This window comes from Nanorana parkeri, unplaced genomic scaffold (genome assembly GCF_000935625.1).
Source record: "Nanorana parkeri isolate BGI_ZX_2015 unplaced genomic scaffold, ASM93562v1 scaffold1052, whole genome shotgun sequence".
NCBI lineage: Eukaryota > Metazoa > Chordata > Amphibia > Anura > Dicroglossidae > Nanorana > Nanorana parkeri.
This window is the reverse complement of record NW_017307320.1, coordinates 170,079-182,034: the sequence shown is the minus strand read 5'-3', so window position 1 is coordinate 182,034 and position 11,956 is coordinate 170,079. Positions and strand designations below refer to the sequence as shown.

The following is an 11,956-nucleotide window of genomic DNA, read 5'->3' as shown; positions in this document are numbered from 1 at the left end:
AAAATAAAGTTATACTCACCTGAACCTGCAAGCTGGCTTGCTCTTAGACCGGTCCTTCCAGCCTCTCTCTTCCTCCACTGCAGCAATGATATATAGTATTTGAGGTTGAATAAAGACATATGTCCATCAAGTCCAACCTATTGTGTGTATGCATTTACAGGTGTGTGTATGAGTCCATGTGTGATCTTGTTCTTAGGCTTACCTGTACCCCTGCATGTTATGCTCTCCGAGGAACGCGTCCAGGAGTTTCTTGAATGCTTCCACACTCTTAGCTGAGATCACTTCCTGCGGCTGCGAGTTCCAGACCTTAACCGCTCTGACGGTGAAGAACCCCTTACGCCCTGTGTGCCGAAAAAAAATTTCCACCAATTTTTGTTGTTGCCCTCTGGTCTTTGTTACGGACCAGAGGGCAACAACATGCCCTCTGGTCCGTAATGTCCCTCGTCATATCCCCTATAATTTGTCCATGATAGGGACCAAGCCCTATCATGTCCTATACACTGTGTATAGAATGTGATGACTCGGGGACCTTAGACCGCTGCAGTGGAGGGTGAGAGAGGCTTCAGGTACCAGTCTAAGGGCTTGTTCACACCAAGCGTGGAGCAGAGCAGTTACAGAACGCATCAAAAATGCATTCAATGTATTCCAATGTTATTTTGGGCTCTAGTTCACACCAAAGCGTTCAGTTCCAGAGCATGTGGAAAAACTGCAGCATGCCCTATTTTAGACAACCCCACCCCCCCAAAAAACGGACCATAACGCGGAAAAAAGCACTGCACTGCATATGCAGAAACTCATACAGATCTGGTCCGGATTTGGTGTGAACAAGCCCTGAGAGCCGGCCCTTTCCGAGGATCAGGTGAGTATAACTTTCTTATTTTCCTCCCAAGATCAAAACGAACACTGAACCCTTGTAGTGCGGGGGTGGGGGAGTAACACTGCAAGGTTTATTTAAAATGTTCCCTGCGGTTCTTCTTTAGGTGGAATCCCCTTTATACAGCAATTCTATGAAGTTATAAATTGTCGTAGAAGTTATTTTTAGGGAAAACTACAGAGACACTACAGAGTCTCTGAACCCAGAGACACGGGGGAGCTGAAGTCGTATGCAACTCTTGTGTGTTCATCATGCCCCGCCCCCTCCTGAGCCCCCATATCGATCCTTTATGGATGACAGGCAGCATGTCCAGCCAATAGGGAGGCCCAGGAGGAGACGAAGGGACCCAGCCCTTTTTAACAAGAGAAATCAAGGTTTACCGTATAATCTTCCATCAGCCTACAGGATCTACTGACGACTTAGAAGCAATTTTCAGTTTGTGTTTTTAGTAGGGATGCGGCGGTACAGATACTAGTATAGGTGCCGATACCGAGTATTTGGGCGAGTACTGTGCCGTGAAGGAACATGGGGCCGGCTTCCCGGCCAATCAGCATTGAGAAGGCTTCCCGGCCAATCAGGAAGCCCAGCCTCCCGGCTTCCTGATTGGCCGGGAAGTCGGCTCCATGCTGACTGACCGTGAAGCCAGCTTCCCGGCCAAACTGCATGGAGCAGGTAATGACCCACCTCCCGCCTTTCTAATTGGCTGGGAAGCAAAGAGCCGGCCAAACAGCATGGAGCCGGCTTCCCGGGCAATCAAGAAGCTGGGAGCAGGTAATGACACGCTGCCAGGCCTTCTGATTGCCCAGGAAGCCGGATCCATGCTATTGGGAGCACCGGTATCGGCAAGTACCGAAAAATAAATATCGGCACTCGTACTCTAAACTGAAAAACAGTATCAGTGCATCCCTAATTATTATCATTGTATGGTAAATATGATTTGCTCAGGTATGTGAGCGGGAGGGAGGAACCAGTGCAATGAACACGTCTCTACAGCAGTCCAGTGGCTGCGCTGTGTTTCAGCACATCTGTGCAGTATATACACATTACCCAGTGGGTTGTCTCTTTAAAAAAATACACAAGAATACCTGTTGATCCTGCCAAGAAATCCACTGAGCTCCTAAATTCCTGTTTACGACAGTAACTCTGCCTCTGCTGCATTGAAATAACAAACAGTACTGCCGCAGTCCTCTCCTGCTGGTCTACATAACACCGCCCCTCTTGATAACATAAATGTGGGGGGCGGGTGGGGGGTCTGCAGTCCACTAGGGAGAACTCAGGCAGGTGTGACAACGCTGCTTGGGATTTCAGTGTGACAGAGACACCGTGTTGATTGGCTGCTAGCTCCGTTCGGCTAATAACTTTCCAACCGGCTCCTTCAATCAGCTGATCGAGGGATGCTGGTCGGAAGGGTGCTGGCAGTGGCACCAACTGTGTTCATTTTGGCCGGTTCATCAGGAACCAGCCGAAATGTATCCCGTGTATACCTGACTTCACTTTGCACCAACCTTTCACACTCACACCTGCTCAGGGCTACAGTGCCACTGAGTAAACCCGGGCCCTACACCAGCACACAGGACAGACATTGATTCATACATTCACGGTTTCCAACAAACCCAACCAGGTCACTATTTGTAAAACAATCACTAAGTCTATCATATTGGGACTTGTAAGCTAAATGAATTTGTCTTCATTGTATAAAAACAGACAATTCTAACATTATTCTACTTATAAGGAGACCTCCGGGAATGGGGCAGACACGCTAGATCCCGGGATCGGAGCACACGGCAGAATGATGTGACTTCGGCTGGGATATCTCTGTGCTGCACATTGCTGAGCCAACACACTTCTATTGCTTGTGATCCGCTCTCCAGTCAGAGATATTTGACGCCTTCATAGACATCTATTCAGAATTTCCCAGCAACAGGCCATCTGTAGATATGAGTGCATGTAGCATACATGTGCCAGCCTGGCAACTTCAATGCTGCAGATCTCCAGGCTGCATTGGAGGTAACTGCACTGCACATCATTGTCCTCACGGTCTCAGGTGCCTGTCCTATTCCATTCCTATTTAACTAGTACCCTTTATGGTGGCTACTTGTTTCCCATCAGGGCCTGCAATGTTACTCAAAGACGTCCGCGCCTAGAATATTTATTCACCGAGTCTAAGGAGTTCATGTATACATCTTCTGCCCAGCATATCGCTGGATGAATGCCATTCACAAGGCATTACCATCATTAGGAGGCGAGGAGCATGGGAAATGAATATGCTCCCCTACGCCATCTAGTGGTGATAGTGTTGTACAGCCGGCACTCGCCCAGAAGATTTATAAATCAGACCCTTACTGTTCCAAAAATAAAAAGGTTTTGTAGTATTTTATGACAGTGTATATAGCCAAATGATCATAATAAATAAAAATAAAAGAACTGATTGGGTGACTTGTAAGATTTGGCTTAAGTTTCGGCTAATCCTCTATTTTTTGCTGCTTATCGCTATAGCCCAGGGGTCGGCAACCTCAGCACTCCAGCTGTGCTGAAACTACAATTCCTACCATGCCTCTACCTCTGGGACTCATGTCTGTGACCGCAAAGCCCTTCAATGCCTCATGGGACTTGTAGTTCCACAACAGTTAGAATGCCGTGGTTGCTTATGCCTGCTATCGAGCTAAGCAAGAGTCAAAGGGGAGATTACCTTGCATACACATAACAGTATATTTGCATAGCGGGTGAAAAGGGATTTTCTGCGGGTCCCTTTTTTCCTGCACAGCTGATCAGCAGCCCCCATACACAGCAATGTTTAGACAGGTGCATATACCGACATGGGGGGCATTGTGCTTCTCCAGCACTGACTTTAGGACCTGACACACAATGCTTAGCTTGGCCATACATGGGCTCATTTTTTTATAAGATCTGAAAACGATTCAACATGAATGGGATGATCTTCAGTGAACCAACAAGAGTGACATATTGTTCCATTACACTACGTACCTCGTATCTTACCATCTGCACCGTCAATGGAGGCAGACATCTTAGATCAATGGCTGTTCATGACTCTGCATACATACAATCAGCACCGGATTGCACGCACTGACATGTCTCCAACAACTGCCGGCAGAGATTGGTTTGCTGGACAATCATTTTTACAGACATCTGCTATTAAAAAGCTGCATTACCACCTGCAAGATAAACGGACTAAAAATGCATTGACTTGCTTCTTTGTAGATAAATGTGTTATGCTCTAAGCGTGACATCTGTTACCATGTGAAATGCACCTTTTTTTCCATTACACTTGTTCAGGTACACTGCACTTTTGTATGTGCTGCTAGTGTGACCGCGGCTTACTCTGCACCTCGTTTCACTTGTTTGTTCTTTTTCAATGACTGGTTTGCTTTGATGAGGCCGTGCCACCCTGCTTCGTAGATATTATGTTATACAGAAGGGATCACCTAGCTGATACCTAGTACTGTGTCCTTAATCTAGCTGACATGAAGTCTCCTGGGGTGTCTGTTATAGGATTCTGAACTAGATCTCTCACAGAGATGCGATCAAGTACAAGTTCTCCTGCTGTTGGTGCACATTTTAGGGAATCAGCATGTGTGTAGACAATTCCCAGCATTCTCATATCATCTATTGCTAGGAGCAGACACACAATAGGTTGAACTCGACGGACTCGTGTCTTTTTTCAACCTGACTAACTATATATGTAACAAAGGGAGTTTGGAAGTAGATTTCAGTGGAACGGAGCAGTATCACCTCCACCAATCAGCTGGGCCTTTTGAGAAATTTGTGCCATTTTCTAACAGACATCACACGAAGAGTTGCCATTTACAACCCTCTACATGAGTGGCTTGGCTAGGACAGGCACCCTACCCTAGGAATACCAGCACATGCAGCAGTAGGACATGCATTGCATGGTCACGGGTTGGTTAATGTATTATAAATGGCCTCAGTCTTACTATTCCGTGCTGGATCCATCACCACCGAACCCACATTAGCCCCACTGCCTACTCTACTGGATCACTACTGCCCTCCGTCCTCTATTCTATAAGCTGGCATCTTCGCTATTCTCGTCGTGCCTAAGTGTTGTTTCCATATTAGGGTCAGCCTGGGTGATTATACCCTGAGCATATGACGTTAGAGACGTCAGACGTGATCTGCAGCTTAGGTTTTACATGTGGTACACATGAGCTATAAACTAGGCTCTATTTAAGCAGTACACAAATGGTGCTTTAGTCTGCAGCCCACATTCCTGACAGTCACACCCAATGCACAACATGGATGGCGCATGGCTCACATAGCCAACATTGGTGATCACATACACCTTCATGCCTCCAGCATGCTCACAGTTGGCTTCAGATGAGGCGGTCTTCCTGCACCTGTTGCTCACACACCCCGGTGAAACACATCCCTCCGGCCTGTCCGTTAGTGCCTTCGTGGCTGGAGATCCGCTGCTCCGAGGAGTGTGGGGCCCAGATTTCCAGGGGTAGATCTTTAGGCAAAGGCCGCTCCTTGAGATACATCTCCAGCTGGCGTAAAAGGTCTTTAGGCTTCCTCTTGGCAAATGTTTCAAGTTCTACAACAAGAAAGAACAGATGAAATTATAATGATGGTATTTTCTGTGCGTATGTTACCTGTTCCGCAATTGTGAACATGTGCTACACCATTTACATAATCTTGTCAGAACAACCTCTCATACCCCAATACTCACCTTTGCCTTCAATGAGGCCCTCAGGTAATACTCTTTTACAGCATCAAAAGAGCTAGCGTTCTATTTCTAGCAGGTTTGGGGTTTCTTCTGCATCCTCTCCCTGTCTCCATCAATATATCTCTTGCGTGTTCTCACCTCAAGAGGATGGGTATTACACTGCACAAGCACCAGCCAAATAATGCCTGTCTTCTGTTTTAACTGCTTAGCACACTGTCCACATGCACTGAGCTGCAGTAAGTGCCAGAAAGACCAGGTCCTTCACCCAATGGGGACAGGTGGGACTAAAACAGCTGGAAGCAGGCCTAACAAAATGCTAAAACAGGGCTTCTGAAACCTTCTCCAGTCTCCTTTTAATTTTATATTTTAATAGCGCTTTTCTCCCTGGGTACCCAAAGCGCTGATCAAATTGGTGTTGGGGCATATAGGTGGTATGGCAGCAATCTTGGGCATGCTAAGTAGAATATCATACTAGGGCCAATTTTAGACAGCAGCCAATTAACCTACTTCTTTGGAGTGGGGGGACAGGGATGGGACCACACAACCTAGAAGAATACATGCAAACACAGGGAGAACATTCAAACTCCATGCAGATTGTGACCTGACCAGGATTTGAACCGAGAACCCAAGTGCTATCCACTAAGCTGCCCTCTGTCCTGCACTCTGCTGTTAAAGAGCCCTGGGTATGGGCATTTATCTGTAGATACACAGTGCAGTTCTTTACCAACTATACAGACATGTACCACATTACAGAAACTACAGTGCCATAAAACTCAGTCACCTTTGAGGATGAAGCCGGAGTCACTGATGGTTTTGTTCTGTGTCTTCCACACATGGTAGAGGTGGTAGAATATAGCCACATAGAGATCATTCAGTACAGCAAAAACTTGTTGTCTCCGGTTACACTCCCTGTGAAAGCATATACACAAGTACAGAATGTGCCACACACACACAGATTTCTGTATAAATGGTTCCTTCATATTTTGCATTTTCAGTATGTATAGAATTTCAGTTATGATTGCAGCATTTAGATTAAAATACTTTTGGATGCCCCAATCACAATCATTAAAGCTTGCTCTTCCATATTGTTCTGATTGTGTTAAAGAGATTTACAGATTAGCCACTAGAGGGAGCCCTGTGTTTTCAGTCACATGAGCAGTGAATTGTTTTCAATGGGTCACTCAACTCATAGGGGATGATTTGTAAATCTTCCACACAGCCATATGCTGGCCAAATGCTATTTCGCCATCAGATGGAATTGAGGAGCATAGGAAATTCCTGTGCTGCTCGGCTTCATCTCGTGGCGCGAATGCTGTGTGAATGGTATTTGGCCAGTGTATTGGAGGGTGAATGATTTATGAATCATGCCCATAGACTTGCATTGTGAGGGTCAGCTTTACAAACAATATACAGAACTGCAAAGCAGAAAGTGGAACCTGTGTATGTAATAAACAAACATGGCTGCCCCTATGTACATATAGAGCTGTAAAATGAACAAAGAAACAAGGTTTATGAAAACATTAACACACAAACATGCACATGTATCAAAAAAAAGCTTTGAAAAAACTAAAACAGAAATGTCATCTTAGTGACAACTGAGGGTGTGCTGTATCTATACCAAGATAACGTTATAACGTTGCCCCCAATCAGAAGAATTTTCACTCTCTCCTTTCAGAATTTCTGCATGTAGAAAGGTCACCCAGAGAGACTTATAGCACATTCGTGATTCATAGACCAAAGACAATTCACTACATGGTCAAAAAGTATGTGCACCCCCCCCCCCTCCAAGTTACTAAGTTCATGTGTCTCCAGTGAAGAGATCTGTTAATGGTACAGAACATAAAAACATTTTAAATAAATTGGCACTCACAACCTTGTGGTAACAGTTTGGTGACGGCCCTATTCTGTTCCATCATGACTGTGCCCCAGTGCACAAAGCCACCTCCATCCTCCAAGACATGGTGTGGAGGACCTCATATAGCCGACACAAAGCCCTGATCCCAACTCTACTGAACACCAATTATGATCCAGGTTAGGGCTGCAACCAACTAATCAATTATGAGAATAATTGTCAACTATTCTCATTTTCGGGAGAGAGAGAGATATTTTTTTGAATGCAACTAATCGATTAATTGAAAAAATAATTGGGCAGCTAATCGATTATGAAAATAATCGTTAGCTGCAGCCCTAATCCAGGTCTTCTCATCCAACGTCAATACCTGACCTCACAAATACTCTCTGGCATAAAAGGCACGAATTCCCTCATATACTCTCATAAATCTTGTGGAAACCCATCACAGTAGAGTGGGGGCTGTTATAGATGCAGAGAAGGGGGGGGGGGGTTCCATATTTTTGCTCATGGTTTTGGAAAGGGATGTCCCAACAAGCTCATATAGGGGGGGGGGGACTCCATATTATTGCCCATGGTTTTGGAAAGGGATGTCCCAACAAGCTCATATAAGTGATGGTCAGGGGTTCACAAAAAATGTGGCCATATTATATATAAAACACCCATATACACTTCTCTGCTCACCTAGACACCCGCTCCTCTCTCAGGGTCTGGATACAAATCCTGGTGATGTTTATGGACATTATACAGAAGGGAAAATTCTGGAAGAGAGTTTCACAAATAAACAACATTTAGTACTAAAGCACATTGGGGGGGAACCTATTAAAACTGGAGCAGACAGAATCTGGAGCAGCTGTGCATGGCAACCAATCAGCTTTCATCTTCAGTTTGTTCGGTTACATATTAAAAATGAAAGATAGAAGCTGATTGGTTGCCATGCACAACGTCTTCAGATTCTGTCTGCTCCAGCTTTGATAAGTCCCCCTCATTATGTACTGGTATCGATTTTCTACATCATACAAACATGAGATGACAGGAGCTGAGTGCGGTGTTTTTTGACCAGATGATCTCATATCTACACTATTGGTTGACAGATCACAAAGGTAATAATGACTGGACTGTCTGGTTGCAAAGGGTTCTTTTGAGATAAGCCGCCATTAGAGGTATCTTCCTTTCCTGTGCATTCTCCATCTACCAAGTAGAAATAAACACAAAGGATTGGCGGAGCCAAGAATTTATATTTATACCTGAAAATGTTACCTACACTTTGATGGCCAGCTTAAAGTATCATTAAACCCTCGCATGTTTTTGCATATATATATATGGCTAGCAAGCAGCAGATATATGCAAAAAAAGAAGAAAAAAAAAAAGAACCAAATAGGTTTAAACTTACCTGTGTCTCCGCCGCGCGCTCCTGTTCGAAGATCTGAAGAGTCTTGGGCGGCCGCAAAGGATCATGGGGCGGGGCGCATGCGCAGTTCAGACCTTTGCCCGAGAGAAGAGGAGACACAAGGTAAGTCAATGCACGCAGCGTGCACCCGCACAGACTCTGTGGGACAGGAAGAGACAGGAGTCTGCGGTGGATCAGAGATCAGCGCTGGAGGGACTCCTGAAAACTACTGGAAAGAAGAAGATGATAGGATCAAGAGGCATCATTTAAGGTAAGTCCTTAAAGCAGCACTGGGGGGGTTGACTTATAGTCACTTTAAAGCCCAATGTCAGCCATCTTTGAATACAGTTTGAGGGCTCAGAAACTTCCTTTTGTTCTAAATGCTTTCTGAGATTCTGATTGTAAATCTCCCTACACTTCCTGTTCTGCCTGACACCTGGGCAGGAAATAAGGGGACATCTCCATTTTCAGTGGAAATAAACTAACAATGGTTTTAACTTACCCCCTCTACCAAAAAAATGATTTATCAAAATACTGTATATGGGAACATGGGAAGAGTCTCTGATTTTGTTATTTGTAGGAGGTAAAACACACATGTTATAAAACCGAACTGTCATACCAATGAACAGATGTAAAACATGAGGGAGACATCAGGACTTCCATCATGCTAGTAATTTAATCACTTCATATTGATAACTAACTGTGAATTGTGACTGTCGTATCTAAATAAATATGTGTAGGCCAATGGTGTGATCCGCCTCCCATCTTCACAATTCATCATTCCCAGTAAATGGGAACTGCGAGACCCACAACATGAGGTGGATTACACAAAAAAGTGATTGTTGTTGAATAAAATGAGCACACTGCCATTAACCTGCACAGATTTTTCCTTATTATCTCCCCAATAATAATGGCTAGGATGAAAGGAGCCCTATGTTATAGTCCATTAGTAGTAGTCTTATGCATTGTATAGCATCTGTGCATGGTAAGGACTATACAGACCTGTGTGTGGTGCTGTGACAGCCGGAAGATATCATGTGCCAGGGGCAGTGTTTTTGGCTCCATCACCATGTACAGTGGGTGCATCAGACCGAGCAGGCCTGCAGCTCTCAAGTCTGTTCCAGGATCCATACCTGCAGGGGTAGAATATGTGCACATTACAGACTGTTCATACACATAGTGATGACAAGGTCATATCGCTTCAGATTGCCCTATTTTATTAGCTACTCACCAATCTGAGCTCTACCATGCCAACTTCCCCATTCCATCTTGCCAATATCAAGTCAACTAATTTCATTTGAAAACCCTTAAAAAGTCCGTCCAGACCGCCTAAGTGAATGGATTCCCTGACGTATCAAATACTTTTATTTTGTGCCTAGCACATGTGCATTACGATATCTACGATTTTTCCCGAAGAAAAATCACAATCACATTAAAATGTAATTAGTTTAGATTAAAAAGAAAAGAGAAAAATTTGCCACCCTGTGCCTTTAGTTTTTCTCATCACTATGGTCAAATATGATTAGCGATTAGACCCCACTAACCATTATTAGAGGTGCACCGAAATGAAAATTTCAAAACCGAAACAAAATCGAAATTTAAAAAAACATGTCAGGCCGAAACCGAAAATGTTTTTTTATTTTAACGTTTTCAAATTTTTCAAATATTTTTTATAAACTTTTTAAATTTTTTATATTTATTTATAAATTATTTTTTTTTTACTTTACTGTTACTGGCTTCGGGGAAAAATTAGGGGTCCAAACAGACCCCTGATATTTCCCTTTTAACATAGAAAAAGAGATTGAGACACAGAGTCCTCAATCTCTTTTTCTGCAGCCCCTGTTATCAATGAACAGGAATCCTCTATACTGAGTGTTCCTGTTCATTCATAACATGAGGACAGAGTATGTTTACTATAACCACAATCATGAATGAACAGGAGGTGATGCAGATCACTTCCCATTCATTCATAATTGAGGATATAGTAACCATACTCTGTCCTCAATTATGTACAAACAGCGATCACTGATCACTGACTGCTTGTACCCCGCTCTCCATCCTGACGCGCTGTCACAGGAGGCTGAGCGAGCGGTGCGGGAGGAGAGCTCAGTCTCCCGTGACAGCTGTCTCTGCCCACACACCACTCTCATCTGATCTGTGATAGGAGGCTGTGCGGTGTGGGAGGAGAGATGCCAGCCGCTCACAGCGCTCTCCTCCCGCAGCGCTCTGTTGCCTGTCACAGTTTCTCTCCTCCCTGCTGGGACACAGAGCAGCGCCCAGTGGAGAGGAGAGAATACAAAGATGCACCGCTGTATCGGCCAGAAAATGGCTCTCTCGGCATTATGCCAAAGTGCCATTTTCGGCCGTTATGTTTCGGCGGCCGATATATCGGTGCATCCCTAACCATTATGAAATCCAACAAAAATTCTACTGGCTATCTCCGCACTGCAAGAGTTAACTGCTCGTTTGTGTCTAGGGACTATAAAAAAAAAGTTATACTCACCTAAATCCTCGGAACTGGCTTGTTCTTAGACTGCTCCTTCCAGCCGCGTTCCCCCTCCCTGCAGCGGTCTGAGTCTCCTCGATGCTGAGGAATGCACCATCGCTGCAGCGTAGGAGGAGGCACTGGAGGGAGTGCTGTAACAGCCGGCCTGCTCCCAGGTTCGGGTGAGAATAACTTATTTTAGTCCCTAGACACAATCAAGCAATTAACCCTTGTGGTGCGGAAGGTAGCCCCACTGTAAGGGTTAATAAAAACCTTTCCCTGAGTTTTGCTCGATTCTCATACGATCTCGGGATTTCCTACGATTCTCGTACAAGAATCGAGCAGTGTATGGGCACCTTTAGTGTATGTTTAGGCAGTAGACCGTTTGTGATCTCACCCCACATTTTCAGGTACTGCATATGCATAGGTTGCTTTTACAGTCCCTCCCATTGTACAGCTCTACAGAAGACGTTAGCACTATAAGACCAATAAAGAGAATAATTGCAGCTTCACCTTGGAATCCTAATTGCTCCCAGTGTGATCCGTATAAGGGGCAGTCAAAGCGGGCACCTGTCAGCTTCTTGTATATGGTCTGCAAGACTCTAACATGAACTTGCTGACTGCTGTCCAGTGGACCTGAGCAGACAAGAAACAAA

General features: G+C 44.7%; 1 protein-coding gene across 1 annotated transcript in view; it reads right to left on the bottom strand.

Annotated features, from left to right (window-relative positions):
* Window positions 1-4,601: 4,601 nt before the first annotated feature.
* Window positions 4,602-11,956, bottom strand: part of ELMOD3 (ELMO domain containing 3) — a 30,468-nt gene continuing 23,113 nt past the window's right edge. Inside the window, exons 8-12 of the mRNA XM_018567462.1 lie at window positions 11,814-11,936; window positions 9,818-9,948; window positions 8,110-8,186; window positions 6,358-6,485; window positions 4,602-5,444 (exon numbers count right to left, since the gene is read on the bottom strand). Of these exons, the coding sequence (XP_018422964.1) occupies window positions 5,224-5,444; window positions 6,358-6,485; window positions 8,110-8,186; window positions 9,818-9,948; window positions 11,814-11,936 (680 nt within the window). The 3' untranslated portion in view covers window positions 4,602-5,223. The remainder of the gene's footprint in view (window positions 5,445-6,357; window positions 6,486-8,109; window positions 8,187-9,817; window positions 9,949-11,813; window positions 11,937-11,956) is intronic.